Raw genomic sequence first — 23652 nt, 5'->3', positions numbered from 1 at the left:
ATCTGCTTCTGGAGAGCGGGGCTGTGTGGGAAGGGAAAGGGAGCACCTGGCTCGACCGCTGTATCCCATCTCGTTTTATTGACAGCCTGATAAGCAGGGACCAAGCCGTGCGGTTTCCAGCGCGCATGTCGAGCACCCTGCTGCGTTGCACAGTATCAAGGCCTCTTAATGGCTGTTCCTCTAAATAATGGCCCAAACACAGCCAGTCCTGACTGGCCCGTACCTGCGCTGCCCCGGTCTCTTCCTGAGAGACAAACGGCGGCGCGGTTGCCCATTTACTCACTGTCTTGTTCAAATTGACACAAACATCAGAGGTTGTGAAATAGGACTTGAGGCTTTTAGCCAGCCTTAGTAAAAGGGAAGCTAAAGCCCCATTACGAGTTGCGGATGACAACTTTATAGGGCTGTAGAAATAAAAACCTTTTCAGCGCGGGCTAAAACAGTGGCATTGTTTACAACATCATTCATGTTTATGATTACATATTTTCAATGCTCGAAACAGAGCTGATGTGCTGTTATACCAGAGCTTTGGAAATGTGTCGAGGCCTACTGACAGGAAACAATGAAGGAGGCATTTTCACAAGTCTGTTAGACTTGCCTGCACCTGTTCTGCCCACACCTGTTGCACACTGAGTACTGAGTATCCTCACATTTAAAAACACAACAACAACAACAACAATGTACTTTCTCATGACTTAATACCCTTCAGTGTCCCTTTAGTAGCTGTTATGATCAGCAGCTGTTAAGATGCAGCCATTTTCATACTTTTAAAGTTCGTGATTGTTCATGCAATGTTTTGCTAAGTTTGCAAAAAGAAAACTCTCCAGGTAAAACTTTAAAACGTATGTATATATATATATGTATATATACACCAGGCTACAACATCCAAATCCATGTAGAAAGATATTTGCATAGACTGGAAAATCAGGTTTATTTACACTCTTTTCATTTTCAGGATAAGCTTAGAGATTATCTCTCACTTTTATAAGTGAAAACACACACGGGACGTGTTTTGTTTTTTGAGAAAACATCCTTTAACTGGGGACAACAGGAGGCAATATGGAATAAATACATTTTAAATTTTAAATACATTAAAATTGAATAAAAAATAAATAAAATGACATAAATGAAAGTATAAAACAGGACGTGGCTCCTGTGTTAGCTGTCAGTCCCTACACACACACACACACACACACACACTCACACGCACACACACTGGGACAGTAAACAGGCCGGTGTGCTACCTTGTGCACTTCCCTATTCTCTGCTCTGTGTCCTGTCCAAGGTATGACGTCGACCCGTCGCTCCAGCCAATCACTGCCAACTCGAGGCTGATGCTGAAGGGAAAGTTGCTGGTAAGAGGCGCAGATTTTTTTTCTCACTCTCATTGACATTTCAACTCCACGTCGGATCCAAAGGTAGATAGATTTTTATCGGGACCTATAAGTTTCTTGTCGCTGTGACGCGGAGGAAAGATCCGGGGAGGGAAGAAGCGGCTTTATACGCACAGGATACTCAGACGCTGCCTTTCATCCGGTGAGTTTGGACGGATTATATTTTAATACGGATTATTTTTCATATTTAAAGCCCTGACACTTTTCACACATTCTCCTTTTATACCGTTTAAACCCTGCACAAATGCGTGCTTCTACACTTCACCTGATCTCCCCAAACTTAAAAAGCAGAAAGTCCAGGGCGCACGGTGCATTGGCAAAGTTACGTACAATTATTGGTTAAGTGCTTTCACGTTGCTCCGCGTATCCCACAGGAGGTGTACACCCACACGCACATATGAGCACACAGCGAGCTGACTTCGTTTTTGTTGTCATTTATCACGCACACGTACAGCGTGTAATTAGCGATCTTCACCGAGGAATTAAGCGCACGTCACTTCTTAAAAAGCGCCTATTATTGTGGGCTTTACGCGGGGGAAATTAAAGGCTTCGACCTGTACTGTAAATTGAATGTGCATGGGATCTATTCAGCTCTGCTCGATCCATCAGCGCGGTGGAGCTGACGCTGTCCATCAGCGGAACAGTTCAGCCAAACGACGCTTCTTCGCCGCGCTGCAATCCACGTGTCACGGCTGGAGAAACGACTCCGTGTTTTTGGCTTAAATATTGAGTTAGATAAGTTGGCTATTTGTCGTGTTGGAATATGAAACAAATTTCCAAGCTTTGACTGCAGCTTGCTAAAAAAAAAAAAAACAGCAGGAAAAAAACAGCACAGTGAAAGTCAAATAATTTCGAGTACAGTTAAATACTGTATGACATGCGTCCTGAAGGTTTTCAGGTTTATTCTGGCCTATAAAAAAGGATCTGGGCTTTAAATTTACTTTTTATATGTGTGTATGTATGCAGGTCTATTTTTTTTTTAATATATGCATATTTTCTGTTTTAATTCCACCTCCAACGAGACGAGCTTTTATATATACATTTTTTTCTGGTTAAAGATGAAAATGCAGTCACATTTCCAAAGAGTAGCTGGGAGACTTCAGATTCCTCAGGTGCAGGCCCCTGTATGTTTGGGTCCAGAGTTTCTTTGTCACGCTTGCCGAGCAGCGCTGTGACACCATTAGCCCCGGTCTTTATCCCGGCCTTCAGCCTTTTGCCAGGAGAGGGCTTCTGTGGGCTGCACAACAATTCTCTTTTTCACGTCTCCTCACAAACGTCAAAGTTTGGGCACTTTAGGAATTGAACTGTAATAAGAAAATTAATTTGCAATCATATTTATCTCTAAAAACGTCCTGCCCAGGAGGAGTAGGTTTAAAGATATTAATATACATGTAGACCTTTATTTTCATGGAACATATTTAAAAAGCACCTATTAGTCATTAGATTTAACAACCATCCTAAAACATTTCCTGCTGCCTAAGCCACGCAGATTTGTCCCCGCCGTGCTGGTTATATTTCCTGAATATTTACTTAACGTCGACACTAACAGATGATGTGCGCGCTCCATGTGCAGCACGTCTTTAAAATGAACAGATTAATGAAATACCTGCGCACGGGTCAAGCACGTGATTGTTTAATTAATGTTGATGAAAACAGAATTGCACATTGTGAAAGTGCAAATAATTTATGCAAATAATGCAGCGATTTCCCCGTGAATCTCTTTAGGGAGAAGAAATCTGACAATCTGGGGCTGTTTGATGAATGGCAGGTCATCTCAGCAAGAACGCACTTTACAAATTCAGGTCGACGTTTCCAGTCAACGTTGTGATTGCGAAACACCAGTTAATAATATTAATAATAATAATAATAATGATTGTTATTATTATTGATTTGAATGTTGGACTCTGTGTATTTACAGTTTAATTAAAGAGTTTGGTCTAGACCTGCTCAAATTGGAAAGTGTCATGAGATAACTTTTGTTGTGAATTGGCGCTATATAAATAAACTGAATTGAATTTTATATTACCGTCATAGTCCATCAGAGTATAGCCAACATCATCAGAAAGAAGTTTACATTGCAGCTAATAATTATAAACAACAACAACATTAATAATAATAATAATAATAATAATAATAATAATAATGGATGAATTTGTTCATGTGCACAACAGTGCATAAAGCAGGTGCATTAAAATGTGAGGCCTGTAATTGGTCAGTTTTAATGAGCCTGGGACTTGTGGGAGGTAATAGCAGCGTTTCTAACGTGCATGCAGCAGTGTCCTGAAACAAATCAAAACAAACAGGACTTAGTGTGTTCCTTCATAAAGGAATAACGAACTCACGCCGTCCTTTCTCTGCACAAACCTAAGCAGACATGGATCCAGCTCTAAATGACTCAGACACCTTTTATTTATCCTCAATAATCTTGCAATAATATTCCAACATTTTCTAATAGACCTCCCCGGATGTCCTGAAACGTTAGAGGTGATTGTGGGATCATCACAAAGGCAAATAACTATCACTAAACTATAAAATAAAAGGTTTAAACGGGTAAACAGAAGTAATTGGAAGCACCTTTTCCCACCAGTTTTAAGCGTGAGGAATTTATCTCATATAAAGTGACATCAGCCTGTAAAGAGTTAACTGTAATCCCAAACAAGAGCCATCCAAATGAGCTGGGTTTACCCTGCACTTCATCCCTTTCCCTGTCCAAAAAACAATGTCACTGTTTTTCTCTGCAGCTCCCTCCCCTTATGTTTTTTTTTCTTTCCTCCTTCCTTTCTTTCTTTTTTTGTATTTAAAAGTTTCTAGATGGGTACAAATACCACATTACCTCAGGGTAAAATAGCTACCAGATTAGGCTTTCTTTTCAAGGCCTTTGGCATTAGTTGCTGCTAATCCGAATTGGGCTAATTGCTTTCCCAACATCAGCCTATCCCGGGTTTTTTTTTCAGACTTCCACAGCAGTCCAGAGACTATCCTACAAATCAGAAAAATATATATTTAAGAAATTTATTTTCTAACCGCGTTCTTGCTGATAAAGCTGAAGTCCAACTTGGCGTGCGAGTGATAATTGTGGAGGGAGGGAGGAGGGGGGGGGCAGAAAAATCTCACGAGAGCAGAGACAACGAATTAGCTCTTGGAGCGGATTTACAGCTTAACCAAAGAAATCAATAACCTACTGGAGGTATTGTTTCCAAAGAAAACTACTTGACACACTCATCGGGGAATCTGTCTTGAAGCGAGGGCAGGTTAGTGGTGTGAATTTTTTGACAGCTGCAGTCTCTGACAAGTGAGTCGCAAAAGCATTTGGACTACAAAGGTAGACTCTGACCAGAAGAAAAAAAAGACTTAAAAATAAAGAAATGTGGGCTGATTGAGGGATTATTTATTTATTTATTTTTTCCCAATATAGATCACATTTTAATATTTGATTGGGGGAGGAAATGTTACGTGTTTATCATCATCTTGGTGCAAACTTGAGCTCGGTTTACGTGTTAAAAATCAGGAAATTAAATGCACTATTCTGCGGCTGTGGTTTGGTTTGGTTGATGCTTCAGCAGGCCAAGATGCCCTCACAAGCCTGACTGTCTTCTGTTGCTGTTCCTACAACTCTATTGTGCCCCCCCCCCTCGGAAAAAAAGTTAAACACTGTTTCTAGCTTTCATTCAGTCCACGTACACTCTGACAGTGAAAGTTAGTTCTCGAGAGTGATGGATGTGGTTTCACACTCCACTTTCCAGCCGTCCGGTTTTACAGTAAATCATAAACCTGGCTCAATCATAGCATCGACAAATCGTGACGGGTGTGTGTGTGGGGGGGGGGGGGTGTTTGTGGTCTAATGCATGTCTAATAGGGGGTCCTTGACGTGAAAATGTTTGCCCCCCCCCTTCTCCCTCCTTCCCTCCCTTAGCTGATATAAGCTGTGGCCATTCATGGTAGGCCTATAGGCTGAGCCACCAGTCTAAGTGAGTAGAAACAATACAGGAAGGAGAAACAGATGAATGTGCTCGTTTAGTTTACGGGTTGTTTGATGAAGGAGTATTGGCCAAAGTGTTGTTCCTCACCGCGGGACCCTCGGTGACAGTTTGAGCCGGTCCTCTCAGCTCATTATCTCGCCGGCCCACTGAGGGCCCCATTCAAGCCGGGAGTGCCCCTCTCTCTCTCTCTCTCTCTCTCTCCCTGCCCTCCTTCCTCCCTCCCTCTCCCTCTCTGCCTCTCACCCTCTCTCACTCTCTCTGGCAGCGTCGTTTGTCTACTCATTGAACCCATAGTCAGGAATGCGATGGTTGTTAGGGAGCCCTCTTTCACCTTCGAAGTGTTTTATTGATGAGCTCTGACTTCTCCTACTTTTTCACATGTCAAAGAAAGTCAAGTGTAGGCCTCCATGACTTCATTTCATGGCCTCCAATCCAAAAAAAAAAAAAAAAAAAAAAGCAATTTCTCTCCCCTCCCCCTGCTCATGCTTGTCCCCTCTCCTCTCTCTCTCTCTCTCCCTTCCCTTTGCCCATTCATGCACCCCCTTTTCTGCTTTAGTTTGGCTTCCACATCCATACAAGTCTCATTCTCTTCCCTACCGTTCTCCTCCTTTTGGAGTAAGCAACGGGGCTCCTCAGTGCTGAGACTGGTGCTTCCCAAAGCTCTGGGTGCATGCTCAAACACGGGCGCAGAGGGGTTGCTTTTGGGTGCGTTGAGGTGTGCATTAATAGCCAACCATTCAACCAGCGCAGTTTGGGAGCGTGTGGCCATGGCTACACAGTCATTTGCTTTACTTTTATTTACGCGTGCTATTTGCTGTCAGGTCGCAGGAGTGACGTCGCCCTGCCTCGCAAATGTGTCCATAAAAAGCACCGGAGCTTGCCTAAAGGCTGCGCTCTTTACGCATGGTGTTCTTGTTGACAGGAGGGGAAAGGCTATTCAGGGGAAGGTGATACCCAAAAGAATCAACAAAAGCACGTGGTGGACATTTTCTCATAGTGAGGGAGGGTCGTGCAGTTTCAAAATGAAAAAGGTTTTAAGGTAAATATGCTCTCACTTTGAGTTATTAATTAAGAAAAAAAGCGATTCTCATCTCAGATGTATCGCTTTGCAACACCAGATGTCTTCTCTAAGGGATGTTTTTGGGACCTCGGATTCCTTTGGTTTTTATTTATTTTGGAACAATACAGAGTATGTGAAGCTGGGTTAAATCTTTAAATTTATGAAGATAGTCAAAGCAGTGCAAGATATCGGAACATTTGGCATTTTGCAAAAATTGTTATCGGTCACTGGATGCAAAAATATTCTAACAATAATAAAAAAATAAAAATCAAATAAAAACAGAGGTGACATTTTCCAACATGTCCCCAAACTTTTCAACATAATTACATGCGTGTCATTAATCGCATCTGTAGAGGATCGGCTGCTTGATAAAAGGCACGCTGCAGCTCTTTGTAATTTTAATTTGCTGTTATGAGCGCAAACATTCACGTGCGCGCTGCTCCACTGTGAGTTTCCGTCCCCCTCGCGGCACTAGTTAGCCTCAGGTTGCAGCTGAACATGCCTGAGATTCCCTGCGCAGACCCAATTCAGCCTAGAAGAATAGAGCTTTCCGTCCAATGGGCATTTCCGAGGCAGTTGCTTTGCAATAGGGCAATATTCAGCAAGTGAGCGCAGGGTATTTGCATGCGTGGGCTGATTAGTGGGTTGGGAAGACGAGACTCTCTCTCTCTCTCTCTCTCTCTTCCTCTTTCTCTCTCTCTCTCTCTCTCTCGCGCGCTCTCTCTCCCTCGCTGTGGCTCGGCCCCGTTTCCCGCTTTGGCTGTGGTGCAGGGGGAAGTGTTTATATGGGGGATGATGACAGAGGTCGGGTCGCGCTAATGGGCCAGTGAAGAGCGGCGGAGGGAGGCGAGGCGAGGAGAGGAGAGGCGAGGCGCACACAGACCAGGAACACATACATTAATACACTTGTTCCATCACCAATCAGCATAGGTGTGTTCATTCTCTTACCCCCACCTCCTTCTACCACTAGCACCACTTCTCCCTCCCTCCCTCCCTCCCCCCCCTTCTCTCGCTCTCTTTTCTCTTCCCTACTCTCTCTCTTTCCGACTCTCTCATTCGCTCTCTCACACGCCAGCGCACTTCCTCGCCAAACTCCGTGCGTCCTGACATCTGAGTTCACTGTCAATCTCTGTCCACTTCGCAGGGATATCCCCTCCGTCTCCGCCGAAGACCTCTGGAAACTAATTTTTCCTCTTCTAAACTTCCCGTGTGAGAGAGAGAGAGAGAGAGAGAAAGAGAAAGAGAGACTGATCCTGGTCGGCTTTTCCCCCCTCTTTCTGTGCTGTGGAGAACTAGGCTGTAGCCTATAGTTTGCTAAGGACTTTGACAACGACCACAGGATGCCCCAAAAAGGTGAGATCCTAACTAAAAGTTTGTCTGTGCTGTTAAATTATTGAATTATTATTACCAGGCTGTACATTGTTATTATTGTTGTATCATCATTATAATGTAATGTTATTATTAGCCGTATTACTGTTGTTGTTGTAGGTTATTTGTTCTCGGCTGTAGGTTGAGGTTCAGTGGTGAGGTTGTTGGTCTTTCATCGTTTGGACTGTGCAGCCTGCCTTCTGACTGGACTCCCTGAAAAGTGCGAACAGCCCTTAGCGGCTCTGTCTGTTTTATCTGCTCGATTTTTGCTGCTGTGTTTAGGCCTGCGGATAGCTTACCGCTTATTTATGACAGTAAAGAGTAAAAAGCCACGTTGGGCCAGGACAGTGATCATCGTGCAGAATGGGGCGCAATGACCCGTTGAGGAAAGGTGTCAGATTGATTCATGCAGGCGAGTCACCCAAGCGCCTTCTTAAAAAAAAAAAAAAGAAATAAAAGAAAAAGAAAAAAGAAAAAGGTGGGGAGGAGGCCCGTTTTAGCGTGTTTGTGTGTCAGAGAAAATAAAACATTGCTCCCCCCCTTTTTTTCTTTTTTTAAAAAAAGCTGTTTTAGCCTGCCTTTAATGACAGCGAGTTAAACTACTTTTACATTTTAGCATCTGGGCTGTGTAATATTTTAAATCAGTCACATACTGACAGGCTTACAAGCTTATTAATAGATGATAATGTTAGAAATAATTTCCAATGATTTAATAAAACCCAAAATGCGGACCCGAATTGGTGCTGCTTATAAACAATTTTATAAAAAACACTTGAACTGCTACAATGAAATAGATGCATTTATTTACTGTAATTATGCATGTTTCTTTTGTAACCGTAAAGATACGTTTTGCATAATTAGGCGTACAAAATAAAATAATTTTTTTTAAAAAAGTCTGAGAGCAGAAACACGCCAGGCCTGTGGCTCAATGTGTTAACTAAAATAGTTGATCCCTTGAACAGAACCTGTTGGCTACATGCACGCTAATAGCTAATTCACTTAAACCGTTCTGTAATATGCAACACATTTCCAGAGTAACCTTCATGCACATACATCATATTATCTGTCCGGCTACACATCTCGCACCGGGGCCATTGTAGGATAGTCCAGGCCCACATGAACCGCTTCTGCATATGAATGTTGTGAGCGTAGGATCCACCGGCCGGAATAAGCGTGTTGAATTACGACATTGTTGTTATGGATTACTAAAGGAAAAGAAATGCAGATTAGATCGCAGTTAACCTCAGGAACGACAACGTTTGAGCTTTCGACCTTAAATAAATGATTAACCACTTGGACCTTAACAAGGCTAAAAGCTACTGGCTGCAGCGCATTGCCAGACTGGCTTATTATTGGCTGTTTTTCTTTCTTTAAAAAATAAATATATATAGCCCCGTAGTTCCACATTTACTTTAACACCATGACATTAGGACAATAAGAATAATAAATCATGCAGTAGTTGTTTTGGTAATTTTAGGTCATGCTAAACAGGCTAACTGGCTATGCGGGCCAGTGTGATGGAATCTGAATTTGATTAATGCAGCCTATTTGTGAAACATGAGAGAAAGCTACAGTCCAAACGCGATGGCGGCCTCTTAGACGCGTCTCTCAGACTAGCCTCGCACTAAACACAGCCTGTTAGACGGCGTTATTAGGCCATTTTGCTCTGCACACAACACAACTTTGCATGGAGGGAGAAAACTTCAGACTTCTCCCTCCCTGGCCCCCTTTTTATCTGTTCCCCAGTCAATAGCTTCTTTACTGCATTTGTCTTTTCCAATTGAGCGCCCTACTGCGCTGTTGTGTCTTCCAACCCGCTTTACAACCCGCACCAGCAGCACAAAATAACCACCAAATATTTAGAACAAGAAATTGCGTTTTAAATTTTTTTTTCTCTCTCTATAAAAGCATACAAACAAAACCCACATTCACGCACTGGCGGCACCGGGGTCACGGTCGTGTGTGTGTGTGCGTGTAGACTATGTGTGTGTGTGTGTGAATGGTCCCGGAGGGGGTGGATGCATGCCTCCGGCCCTTTGTATTAATCTGAACTTGTTGGTGTGTTTAGTGGGGAAGCTGTGTGTTTCTAGTCGCGGAGGCCGAGTTTTCGCCCCGGGTTTGAGGTATACGGAGACAGAGAAGGGGGTGCATTGTTGGAGTCCAGCAGGCTTTTTACACCAGCTTTGTACCCCCTCCTGGTCTGGACTTTTGCAGATCAGTGAGCCGAGGTAGACAACGTGTGTCACTGTACAGTTTCCACAAGAGGAGGGATATCAGGTTTTAAGAAGAAAATCTCCTGCTGAGGCGATGAGGACTGATTGCTTTATATGAACTTTTAAATAAAAAGAGAGAAGGAGAACATCAGGACCAAAAGCTTTGAAAGAAATAGAGCTGTTAAGGTGTTTCAGGCCCATATCACGGCTATAGGCTGTTAGTGGGAATGTTTTTTGACAAGGCCTAACAGAGATGTTCAAATGATCTTGTCATCATTTGTGATTTATTTGCTCGGCAGCAACACTGAGGTTAATTCTAAATGTAGGGCACAAATGAAGACTCAGTGTAGGTTTGAGTACCTCAGTATAGCTATGGCTGTGCTAATGTGTTGTTTTGCTTTGTCCTATAGGGAGACATTAAGTAGTGAAAACGGCAGATGATTGACTAAATTGTTATAGAGTGGACAGTCAACTCTGTTTCCAGGCAAGTTTAATTAAAATACATACATACACTGAGGATGTGAAATTCATTATGCATCAGTAATGTTTAAGTCAAAGATCCGCAAAAAAAAAAAAAAAAAAAATATATATATATATAAAAATAAAAAACAAATATTCTAAACGAAAGATGAGTTGAAAAACTTTTTATTCATTTGAAATAAAATGTTGCCAATAATGACAGTATTTAAAAAAAAAAGAAAAAAAAGAAAAGAAAAGATGTGTACACAGCATGTTTATGATTTGATGCTAACCAGCAGTTTGTTTTTTTTCCTTGTGACGCTTAGAATACCACAACCAAGCCACGTGGGAGTCTGGCGTAGCCTCAATGATGCAGAACAGTAAGTTGTTTTTTTTGGTTTTGTTTTGTTTTTTTTAATGTATGTTTTGTTTTGAAACTTTTGATTACAGCCGCAGGTTTCCCTAATGTGGTTGCATGGAAGCAACACCCACTGACATTATGCACTGGTTGTTATAGCGCACTAACCTTAAGAACATTTTTAAAGGAGGAAGAAGAAGAAGAAGAAAAGGAAATGTATGTTACAGGCATAAATTTGCATGACTTTGAGGTGCAGGAGAGAAACATTCTCGGTTATTTTGATGGCCGTTTCATTGCTGATAATTTATTTTATTTATTTATTTCGCAGTGATAGGTAGGCAAGTTATTATTGAACAAGTTAATCACACGTCGCCCTGCTCCAGAGAGAGAGAGAGAGAGAGAGAGAGAGAGGGAGGGAGAGCGAGGGAGGGAGGCAGAGAGGGAGAGAATAGAGGGGGTTGGGTTGAGAGGGAGATTTTTGTTTCTGCTTGAGTTGGTATTAAATAATTGCACAGCCGTCTGCATTAGCGTTAGAGCTGGCTGCCAGGCTGCATACAAGATTAGCTGCGTAGAGAAGAGCCTTGCATGAAACATGAGGAATAGCAATAATGTCTTATGTAGATTAGTCCATATTCTTCACGGACAGACAGCATGAACTAGAAAGAAAATGCTCATATTACAACCGCGGGCCTCACTGTTAGGGTGCAGGCTGAACTTAGAGCGGGAGATAAATATTAACAACCATACTGTCGTGGGTGCCAATCAAAAACATGGTAGATGAAGTTGCTTATAGGCCTCTGTGTTTTAAAGTGGCCCATGAGTTGAATATTTGTCTTATTCCTGGTGTGTGTGTGTGTGTGTGTGTATGTGTGTGTGTGTGTATGTATGTACGTGTTGAAACAAAAAAGGATAAACATGAAACATTTTCTCTCTTGCTGCTGGACAAGAGGTGTATGACATCTGTGATGAAGGTGTGTGGAATAATTTTATTATATTATTCTCCATATGCCTCGATGACGTGTCTGTGCTGTAATCTGTGCGCATTTAGTCCCAAAACATGTCTGAATCCAATGTTGGACCACGTGACAGTTGGATTGTTTGATGTGTCGAGGTGTGCTATAGGGGGGAAAAACAAAACAAAACAAACAAAAACACGCAGTGACCCTGTGATGAAAAACAAAACTCCCTTAACAAACTGGTGGCAGTAGAGTTTTATTTCACAGGCCGCAGCGCTGTTATTTGTCTCCTGTCCATTGTGGGGATGATGCGACCCTATCAAAGCTGTGTACAATACCCAGTGCTCCTGCTTTGCTGCGGATTGATGATAATGGGATGCTCCCCTGGCTTGGCGTGTGATGTCTGGTGCGAATTGCCGAGGAGATATCATTGGGCCCGGCCCTTTGGGTTGTCTAAAGGTCGCGACGGCCTCGGTGGCTTTTGTGCTAATAACTCCTGGGTGTATATGGTGGGGAGCGTCCAAATTGACACCATATGTTTTCCTATTAGTCGACTTGCAATAGAATACAAGCGCATAATCAGCGCCAGCGGGCGAGATCGACTCTGGGCACTTGAGGGAATTGGGCCCATGATTAAGACTTAACCTTAGGAGAGTTTGATTTTTATGTGATGTCCTTATCTGACGGTTTTATCGATCCGGAGGATTTATATGATAGTTATAAATCAGAGGTGATGGAGCAGCCCTGGAGAACCCGCAGAGCAGGAGCGCTTAATGCGGGCAGGCCAATTTCATCGTAAGAAGTCTATTAATTCCACTTAATCCTGGAATTACCAAAGAGCAGGAGGGATGATAATGGGTTTACTATCAATCAGATTCACGACAGAAGATTATTACACATAGAGGCCAAAAGGGATATGTTGCTCAGTTTAGGCAGGTTTATTTTCACTCATTCATGCGCAGCCCCCCCTCCCCTCCCCTTTTTTTGATCATTCATATAAAATAAAGCTTGCAGTTTAAAGCAGAGACCTATGACATATTTCAGAGTAAAGACGCCTACCGATTGCACACAACAGGACTGCAGTGGCTGTGAGCATTTGTTGTCAAATACAAACAAGAGGGGGGGAAAAAAACTGCATGTCACTTTTAATATGTTAAGAATCCAGGCGCGCCCTCGTTTGTGTGACCGCGCGTAGCCCCTGGCCACCTTAAAACGAAGTCTCCCTCGGAGGGTAAACGAGTAGCGTCCAATTTTGTCTGAGTGATATCCAAATGCAGACAGAAAGGGTCGTTTTATCATGCTACTATTTGTCGTGACGATGCGATTTTCAAAAGCAGAGCGGTGTCATAAAGTGACATGCCTGCCACAAGTGCTCCAACTGATCTTTTCAATTAGCCTCCCATGCATGATCCGAGGCGACTTCCGCCTATTTCCAGAAATTAAGCTCAAACTTGACGTGCAGCTAGCTTTATTTTAAAGACAAATGTCAGGCAGGCTCATCATATTTTCCCCCTCTTCTATATTTGGAGCTTATTTATTGCTAAGGAGCCTCTGCTCCCGGAGTCAATGTACCGGGCGGCAGCGCAGGGGAAGGGAGCGGAGAAACAGAGAGCAGCTCAGGCACTCCGGGGAGTCAGCTCTCCCATTTGGCTTCAGGTTTGCGGGCTTATTCTGTGCTTTGCAGAGATGACATTGAACAATTTAAGGATAATTTGCAAAAAACAAAAGCAATCTTTTTTTTTTTTTTTTAGATAATAACCACTCATAATCATTTTTAGAACGAAGATTCTATGTGATCCATGCCTTGTTGACGCGTAATTATTGTGTTTTGAAGGACCATCGTTATCGCTGTCGATTTAACGCGATGTTTTTGTATGAATGCAATCTTTCGTTATTTCAGCTGTAGTGGTTATGTGATTGTCGCTGCTGCTGGTTATTATTTTGGAGATAGTGTTTATGAGTGAGCTGCTGGTGCTGGTGATGCGCAGCTGTACGTGAGGGGATGGATAACGGTGCGAATGTTTTAATGCCGAAGTTTGCCGGTTTGACAAAAGGTTGGTAGAGTTTCCTCTGGCCGAAAGATCGACTGCTGTGTTCATTTATTATTAGAAAAAAAAAAAACATATCAAGATGTTTTGGTTTAGTTTATGTAACGCTGTTGTCGTTTAATCCATGTTTTGCATGTGTTACTGAACAACTGCGCAATGTTTGTCTTCAGAGGGGAATGCACCGAGCGGTCTAACGCTTTCTTAAAACGATTGTTTTGTCAGAAGACTTGGATTTAAACCTTTTTTTTTTTTTTAAACAAGACACTTAAGTTATTTTTTTAAAGCCAACTGCAATAATCCTTCTGTCTTCACGTTTCAACTGTAACTCGGCTTTCCTGAGCGCTTCTGTCATTCTCCTCACCGTTCAGTGAAATTCATTTGCTTTATCACATATGCTTTAAGTGGAGATCTAACCCGGTGTGATGACTCCCATGCTTTTGTCTCCATTTAGGTCACAGTGGCGTAAACCAGCTTGGTGGTGTGTTTGTTAATGGTAGACCGCTGCCGGATTCCACCAGGCAGAAAATAGTTGAACTTGCTCACAGTGGTGCTCGACCCTGCGACATCTCCAGGATCCTGCAGGTGACCACCGCTCTCCTTTCTGAACAGGAAACAGCTTTAACTTTGTTTTCAATGGATACAGACGACTGAAAAAAAAAAGATAAAATCATTAAGGAAAATATGATGGATATGGGCTAACGGTATAATTTTCAAAATAAGCTCATTTTCTATGTAGCCTTAATGACGCATTTTCTGATTTTTTTTATTTTTATTTTTGGAAAGCTTAGTGAAATTATTATTGACCAGTTACATCATTCCGTTTATTGGAAATGTAATAAGGCCGACAAAAAAAGGAAAGTGATCAACCTGCTCTTGTAAAGAATAAATCTATTGTAAGAAATGCCTAATATACATTTCAAGGCATATTTTTTGTGTTTATAGACCCATGATGAAGTCCAAGTGCTGGACAGTGAAAAGGTGATAATTATTTGACGCCATCTTAGAAATTCCGTCAATAGTCGTAAATAATGTATGTGAATTGTGTTTTTTGTTTTCTATCCAGGTATCCAACGGCTGTGTGAGCAAGATCCTGGGCAGATATTATGAAACTGGCTCCATAAGACCGAGAGCAATAGGCGGCAGCAAGCCCAGGGTCGCCACTCCAGAGGTGGTCGCGAAAATCGCGCAGTACAAGCGGGAGTGTCCGTCTATCTTTGCGTGGGAGATCCGTGACAGACTTCTGTCGGAGGGGATCTGCACCAACGACAATATACCCAGTGTAAGTGTATTGACTGTAAGTTATGTGCATGATTTGATTTGCCACATGAAATGACTTTTTTTTCTCATGCAGCGGAGGAAAAGCAGATGAGCAACCAAGCATTCAGTCTTATTAAATACACTGCGTTTCAAACTGCGGGGCACGCATTGCTGCGCATGTGATCACCCAAACATTCCTCCAGTCAATTAGGAGCGCGTTGTCCATTTATGCGCTTTGTAGGAACACCTTCCTGTGCAGATGTACTGTGACTACAAGGTGTGTGTGTGTGTCCACACGCACACACACACCTGTGCGCCCGCATACAGAAGCACTCCTGATGCAGCGCTCCATCTGATCCCAATCTTTATTTTTATCATATGTAATTTGTCATTCAGGTGTCATCGATAAACAGAGTCCTCCGCAACCTGGCTAGTGAAAAGCAACAGATGGGCGCAGATGGCATGTATGACAAGCTGAGAATGCTCAACGGTCAGACAGGAACTTGGGGGACCCGGCCCGGCTGGTACCCCGGAACATCAGTGCCAGGGCAGCCCAACCAAGGTGAGCCTCATTATCACACCGTGGCAATAAAGACACCTTGACGCATGGCGCACGGTTGTAAGGGTGCGTCAAAAGAAGGATACAATCCAGCGAATTGATCTGATTCGACAACATTTATGGTCAGGCACGTAAAAAAATAGCCAGCATACGGTCTCTGCGTTACTGTGAACTCCACAGAGGTCAGCACAAATTGTCATGTTTAAATATGACTAGTTTTACGAGTTAGTATTCCAGTGGTTCCGGTCCACGGCTCTCGTCGGAGGAAGGTATTGTATTGGCAAGCTTTGATGCCCTAAACAAGACCCCCAATTAAGACTCGTCGCTTAGAGGAAGCCACAGGCCAAGCATGCAGTCTGAATGCCTCCACTGTCCCAGACATGGATGTGCGTGACAGCGGCTTGTCCTTTCAGCAGAGGTGTCCATCCAACAGTCTGCTTTTTCCTCCCCTCCTGACGGGGAGGCAGAGCCGGGGAGCTGTGTGCGGGGATATTAGTACAAAGGAATGTTTTCCTTCACACGCAATGATTGGTTATGGGAACGCTCTGCGCTACGTGTAATTGCTCATTAGAGAGGGCTTTGTCTCTCATTATGGCAACATGCAGGAGTGTGGAGATGGTAAGGCTGCTGTGGAAATATTCCACTTCAGAGGGTTTTACTGTCGGCCTGCTGCAGGCCAAACACTGGGCACATTTGCTCATAAGAAACCTCAGCTTTTTTTGTTGTTTCGCTTTTTAAATACTCATTCATTGAGCAAGCAGTGATTTATATGCGTCAGCCAGGGGAAACGCAACTGCTGGAATTCAGTCGTGGCAAATAATCATTTGCATTTGTTTGATGACCGTTTGGACACGTGGGGGCTGTTATCAACAAGCAACAAAGCGGAAACGATAAACTGTATTAACCAGCTAAAATGATTTCATTTGGAATCATAATAACTTTGATCACCATTATTTTACAGCACATTAAAATATCCGTTTTATTTGGTTTTACTTTATTTACCGTTGGTAGTCATAACACCTTAATTATTATAGATTCTTTGTACAAATAATTTTTAATAATAATAACGAGTTCTTTGGTTATTTTGTTTTTAATTCAAGTAGGCCTTTTTCAGTAAAGCAGTCGTCTCAGGGGAACGAAAATATGTTTTCCATCCGACAGCCGGGTAAGCAGATATAATGGCTACATGGAGAGTGACAGGGCCCCAAAAGAAGACAACTCTATCCAAAGAGGAACGAATAAAAAAACTCCTCACCGATTTTGTCTTTTATCTCTTTCTCATTGTCGCTCGCTGGCTATATGGCTCTAAATCCCGTCTATAGGATTTAGTCTCTCACTTTCTCTTTCAGTTCTAAGCGGTTTCTCAAGAGTGTTTTGATCCGGTCTCAGCAGCTGAAAGGTGCCGCAATTGGTTCGGTATCTCTTTTTTTTGCTGCTTTTCCGCCTCACTGGCTGAGACATCGTGATACTAAAGAATGAGTTTATTTCCCAGCGCTTTTATAAAGAAAACAAATCCCATCCTAGCGTCAGTGGGTCTGGCAGACGGATAATAGCTGCACATTCACTCCTTTTTATGGATTATCCAGAGTGAAGAAACAAATAGCGTGGATACAAACTATTGGCCTATAGAAGAATACCTTTGTCTATTTTTGCAGCAAGGGAAATTGTCAAGAAACATGTCGCATCAGGTTTCCTCCAGTGAACCAACACTTTTATATTTAGACACACCATGTTTTCAGGCCTGCAGAAAGCCCCGCATAGTGTCCTTGCAGCTTGCTTAAATTTGCGGTTTTTTTTGTTTTGTTTTTTTATTTTATAATTTCTAACCGCTACATCTTTCACACAAGACAGCTTCAGTTTGACAAAAATGAAGCCACTCACACTTCCGTTTATGGGCTGAGCCTACAGCCTACATGTTTGCTTTTTTAGAGGACACGGAAGCCTAAAGTGCATGGCTTTTGTAGGTAGGCCGTCCTGCACCTGTTCCTTCCTCGCAACAACCTCTTGCCCTTGAGCAAGGCACCGGCTCGCTAAAACTATGCCAGTCCGGTTAAAAAAAAAACAACCAAAAAACAAAAAACACACACACAAACTAAATCAGCAGACAACAAGCTCGAAATAGCCCTTCAGGCCTCCACACAGACATGAGTGAGATATTACATAAAACCAGCCTCTTATCATCGCACCCCTGCTTAATTTCGCATTAACTTCTCGGTGTGATAATGATGTCCAACAACAAGACAGACATTAGCCGATAAGCCTCGCCCTGCAACTGAAGGGGCAGTGAATAGATTGGCCTTATTTTGGTTGTTCAGGGGGTTGCATGCTCTCTCCTCACTCATTTGTTTCCAATTGAAGACAGAAATCCTGACTGGCGTGTAGCTGGCCGGGGGACGTGATTAATGATGGTAGTGGATAAGGGTTAACACACTGGACTCAAAGCTCTGTTGACTGGGATCCTCGTGCGCACAATGCCAAAGTACTATAGCCTGTGCGCCTCCAGAGAGAGAGGATCCTTTTGTCATCTCCTCCAATAGCCCCCCTCCCATATATTACACCCACCCAGGGCTCACTGCTCGTCCCTGGCTGTGTCCATAGTTTAATGGTTTCCCTTACTCCTGAAGGCATTGTATCATTCTGAAAAGCGTCTTCTCCTATTCAAAAGTTGGTGGTCATCTCAATGGCTATACCAACGCCCATATGGGAACGACCATTGAGGCCTTGCTCTGCCCTAAAAAAAAAAGGGGTGGTGGTGGGGGGGAGGTAGAGAGTTTGGGGTTTTAATACATTTCATAGGCTCTGAAAAGAGGCTCGCCACATCTTGTCACATTTCTCTTAACCTTTTGAGAACACACGCCATTGTTGGGAAGCGATAAGTACGCGGAGTCTTTTTACCTCGCCAGCATGTTTTTCCCACAATATTTTATAAACACTTTAACTGCGGGGTCTTTTTTTTTTTTTTTTTTTTTAAATCATATTGTTCCTTTTCACGCACTCTGTAATCTAAAAAACACCGAGGAAGAAATTGCAATCATTCCTCTGATTTTGAATTAAATCAACCATGATAGGGGCTTTTAATTAATGATGTTGCACCGCTCTGTGTACAATTAGCTCTAGGCTGATACAACACGAGACCCGAGAATTAATTATTCAATTAGCTTAATTGAATGTATATTTCCATTATATGTTTTTTTTTTTAACCCCCCTCCCCTCCTCCCTTTGGTGCAGATGGCTGCCAACAGCAAGACGGTGCAGGAGAAAACACAAACTCCATCAGCTCGAACGGGGAGGATTCAGAGGAGACCCAGATGCGACTGCAGCTCAAGAGGAAACTACAGAGGAATCGCACGTCCTTCACGCAGGAGCAAATCGAAGCTCTGGAAAAAGGTCGAGCATTTGGACGTCTGTATCCGCCATGTTGAATTTAGGCTTTTAGAAAATGTTCAAGCATATTATCTCACGTGAATCCAAAATGGAAGATGAACAGGAACGAATAACAGAGCTGATGTCTGTCAGACACGGCAAGCCTACGTAGCTCTACTTGTTTTGAATTGAAGGCCTTTCACATGTATCTGAAAAATCTGAATCAACCTCGACCTAATGTCTTACTTATTTACTGACACTTTCCTCTTGCGACTTCCTTTGCTGTGACAGAATTTGAAAGGACTCATTATCCAGATGTTTTCGCTCGCGAGAGACTAGCGGCGAAAATCGACCTGCCGGAAGCTAGAATACAAGTGAGTGATCGAACCTCCTTCTTTTGATTTAACACCAGATGTGTGGACGTTTCTAAAAGTCGCCATTATGCGTGAAAACAGAAGGTAAATAAGAACCTTTCACCGCAGGTATGGTTCTCAAACAGAAGAGCAAAGTGGAGGCGAGAGGAGAAGCTGCGGAACCAGCGCCGGCAGGCCAACAACTCCTCCAGTCACATTCCCATCAGCAGCAGCTTTAGCACCAGCGTGTACCAGGCCATCCCACAGCCCACCACACCGGGTATGTCCACCACGGCTGGGGTAATGCTTACAGCCCCCACCCAAAAACACACACACCACTTAGAATAATATTCGCATGCGATAGGCTGGCAGCTACTGTGCTCAGCAATCATACGTTGATTAATGCACTGGAAATGTAATAATGCAAGTAACAACACATTTCACTGAAGGCAAACAGCAGGCAGGTGAAATATTACTAAATGTTATTACTTGACAGCCTGCGGATTAATATGAAAGGGGGCCCCCTCGATGGCTGTGCGCTCTAGTTCACATGAAGAAGCATCGGTGGTTTCCTTTTGATGGATGATTGAGCAAAACTTCTCAGCTGACTATCTGCGTAATTACCGAATCAGGCAGGAGGGCACACGGGCAGAGCTGAAGCTCACAAGTCAATCACCTGAGACACACGCTGTACAGTATCTGTCCGGTCCTATCAACCTGTCAGACAAGGCGTCACCTCATGCACGCGCTGCTTAGCGCTAATGAGACGGCCTCTCGCGCCGTTTCAGCGGGATTTTAACCGCATTTTCATTTTCATCCACAGTGTCGTTCACCTCGGGGTCAATGCTGGGTAGACCTGACTCTGCACTCACAAACACCTACAGTGCGCTGCCCCCCATGCCCAGCTTCACCATGGCAAACAACCTACCTATGCAAGTAAGTAAACGACCACAGCTCAGTCAGTAGTCACTCCTGTTTAAAGATGGACCTTTGGTGTAACATTTTAAGATGACTGGAATCAAGCACACCATGTGTAGCTTCATTTTTATTGTGTTTCCTGACCAAACCAAAAACCTCCTTAAAATCGTATTTGTTTAATTAAAGGACAGCTTCTCTCAGAGAACTAAAACTGATAGACAAACCGAATTTAGACACATCTGCCTCTCAGAGTTTACAGGATTACAGACAACAACTATGGTTGGCTAAGCTAATGTAACATTCTCTCCCCATCTATAGCCCAGCCAGACCTCCTCTTATTCCTGCATGCTGCCTACCAGTCCGCCTGTGAACGGGCGGAGCTACGACACATACACGCCCCCTCATATGCAGGCACATATGAACAGCCAATCAATGACCACTTCTGGTACCACCTCAACAGGTAGGCAGAAAGTTCGTTGTTTACCAAACATGCTTGGAAATTAACCCTAACAAACAAGTGCACTCTTTGAAATATCTGCCACCTCTCCTGTAATTTTGGCGGTACTACATAGCCATCTCTGATTCATGATCTGTCGCTCCAGCTTTCCTTTTCCCTTTCCATCCGTTTGGGAAACCGTCGTGGTTCTAGCTGCCTGCTGATCAATACCTCTATACCCTCCATATCATTTTCCCCTCTGCGGTTGCATGAACGAAGCTCATTTCATTGCTGCTCTGTGCCATCATGTCAATCCCACTACTCCAGCCCATAGTTTAGTTCCACCCCATTAGGATGCTGTTACTGAGAGCCATATATACCGGTTATAGTCATGAAGAGTTAATCATGCATAACCACATTTCCTCTGTGCTAAATTGCTAATTAATTTGATTCATTTGCCGTTGTAGTCTCTCTGTTTAAATGCCATTGCCAAAGCCTCAATTTATCGAGCTTGCAAGTCTTTCACTGTGCAACCATGTGCAGAGCATTGTGACTCATTGCAGCTCCTTTGCCACTCCTGCCTATTTGCAGGCATTTAAAGCACAATGCTCTGTGCCATAAGGCTAACTAGTGTTAGCTGTCACACTAACTGTGCATGGTGCATCCACTCATCTAATTTAGCATGTTGACTTCTGGGACTTTTTTGTTTGCTTGTTTGTTTTGTTTTGTTTTTTTTCTTCTTGCTGTTGTTTCTTTTTTTTTTTTTTTTTAACTGACGTCTTTCTTTTCTTGTCTCGGCAGGACTCATCTCTCCTGGAGTGTCTGTCCCTGTCCAAGTCCCAGGGAGTGAGCCTGACATGTCTCAGTACTGGTCAAGACTACAGTAGAGAGAAGAGCTACTTCACCCTGTAACCACCCACTCCACCATCGCCCTCCGGCAGTGCTCCTCACACATACACGGCACAGGAGAGTAGAGAAGGCGAGAGAGGGTTGAGAAGAGGCAAAGGACAGGAGAGAAGAGGAGGAGAGAAGGAAAGAGAGAGACTCTGGGAGAGCCTTGGGACGTCTGGGCTTTGTTTTTACAGTGGGACTGTGTGCTGTTCTGTAGCTCTAGGCACATTCAGATGAGGACTTGGAAGAGAGAACAACGATGGAAAGACCTTAAAAAAAAAAGAAAAAAAGAAAAAAAAAGGACTTCTGTAAAGTGCCCGGTGTTAAATTTTTATGGAACAAAAACTTATCTGTTTTTTTTCTATTTCCAACTTCAGTCATTGTTTCCTTTTTTTCTCTGGTGTGTTAGTAAATGGCCATTTGTATGTTAATATGAAAAACCAAGATCAAGTACTGATAGATGGACTGCTAGAAAACCATGTTGGTCTTGCGTTTGTTTGAGAGAGGAGAACCTGAGAGATTCTGCCATGACTATCTTTTAATCTGCTTATATCGAGACTTTCTACCAGCCTTTGCATGGTCTCTGGACGCTGTTGCATATCATTAAAGACGAAAAGCTGGAGGGAAGACTCTTAACTGTGTCGAAAAAAAAAATATTTATTGGTCTTATTTCTTACGAATGGATATTTAGCGGAGGAAACTCGAATTCGATCCACCCACTGAGGCTGTGGTCTTTACTCCTCTGACACGGGCCTGCGCTTGCTGGCTTATTAAAAACGGATCACTATCAACAGCTCAAAGTGCGCAAAGACGGTGCGACATGCAACACAACTTGGACCTCCTGCTTCGGTGGTTGGATTGACTCTAGGTTACCACGAAGAACATTAAATGTGGGAAAACAGGTGTAAAAGAAAACCTGTAGTCTGTAAATGGTAGACTGCGTCTTCGATATAATCAAGTTTGTTTATGTCAAAATGTAAAGTACTTGTCTTCCCTTGAAATCTTCCAGAAAGATTTCTCCAATAAAAGTTGATTTCATTTATGTCCCCGAGAATATTCTATAAATGTTCCATGCATCATAAAATACATTTCTTTAGGGTCAGGTACAATTTGTCTCTTAGGTATAGTTGTATTATAGTGTCCTATGGTCAAGAAAAAAAAAATTGTGCAACTAGAAATATTTAATTCCTATAATTATGATTAAACATTGCTTGACAGAGTTTTAAACTTAAGTGTTTGGCAGTTGTTTACAAGTACATATCAGATTTAATCATTGTTGATTGTAAAACAGACCAAAGCCTTTGTATTTCATCTAGTACACAGTGTTTTTTTAAAGATATTAGTCTTGTGTTGCAAAATTTTGTAAACACGTTCTGTTCAATTACATTGGCTTCGAGTTCGTAAGACTGCAGTCGAACCCCGCAGTCCTTATTTATAATTGAAGACCATGGGAGGGTTTTTCTAGCATCATCTGTCATGCTCTTTTGAGTTTTGCATTTTTATTTCAGTGTGTACATAGAACATGGACACACACTGGGTTTACGTCTGAGCAATGCTTCTGAGATAAAACGTCTACACGCTGTCTCTTAAATATTTCAATTTAATTTTATTTAAAATGGAGCTTTCTAAATGTATTTTGTGAAAACTATAAAACATTTTGTACAGTAAAATTGTGTCTTAAAGAAAGCCTTTATGCCTGTTCAATGCTGTGTCTTCCGCGGTGTCGATCCCTGCTGAGCAAGTAGAGATGCACTAAAATGTTCATATGATGCATCATAGCTGCAAATTTCAACAAATCAACTACTACAAATTCCAGTATAAGGGCTTGTAATACACACACACACAGACACACACACACCTCCAATTCCCACCAAACAAAGGTGTCCACATTAACAAACCTCTCCTGATGTATGGGGCTGAACCAAGTCGACACAGACCACACAGCACAACACCACGGCACGATGAGAAAGGTCAAGCAATTCACCATCTCTGGCTCTTGTTGTAGCAGAGTTACGATGGTATGAAAAAAAAAATACAGA

At 42.8% G+C, this 23652-nt stretch overlaps 1 protein-coding gene across 3 annotated transcripts; it reads left to right on the top strand.

Annotated features, from left to right (window-relative positions):
- The first annotated feature begins 1401 nt into the window (after positions 1–1401).
- Positions 1402–23289, top strand: pax6b (paired box 6b). Of its 3 annotated transcripts, none has more exons than XM_046384767.1 (13): positions 1402–1536; positions 7579–7787; positions 10801–10854; positions 14288–14418; positions 14779–14814; positions 14900–15115; positions 15490–15655; positions 18881–19039; positions 19307–19389; positions 19498–19648; positions 20192–20304; positions 20605–20746; positions 21524–23289. In XM_046384767.1, the coding sequence occupies exons 2-13, from the start codon at positions 7775–7777 to the stop codon at positions 21607–21609; spliced, it is 1350 nt and encodes a 449-aa protein (XP_046240723.1). In that variant the 5' UTR covers positions 1402–1536; positions 7579–7774; the 3' UTR covers positions 21610–23289. The 3 variants fall into 3 exon arrangements, with proteins under 3 accessions (XP_046240723.1, XP_046240742.1, XP_046240732.1); XM_046384776.1 differs by lacking the exon at positions 1402–1536 and adding an exon at positions 7250–7364; XM_046384786.1 differs by lacking the exon at positions 14779–14814.
- The last annotated feature ends 363 nt before the right edge of the window (positions 23290–23652 follow it).

This window comes from Scatophagus argus, chromosome 1 (genome assembly GCF_020382885.2).
Source record: "Scatophagus argus isolate fScaArg1 chromosome 1, fScaArg1.pri, whole genome shotgun sequence".
In the NCBI taxonomy this organism is placed as follows: Eukaryota; Metazoa; Chordata; class Actinopteri; family Scatophagidae; genus Scatophagus; species Scatophagus argus.
This window is presented reverse-complemented; position numbering and strand designations above follow the sequence as displayed.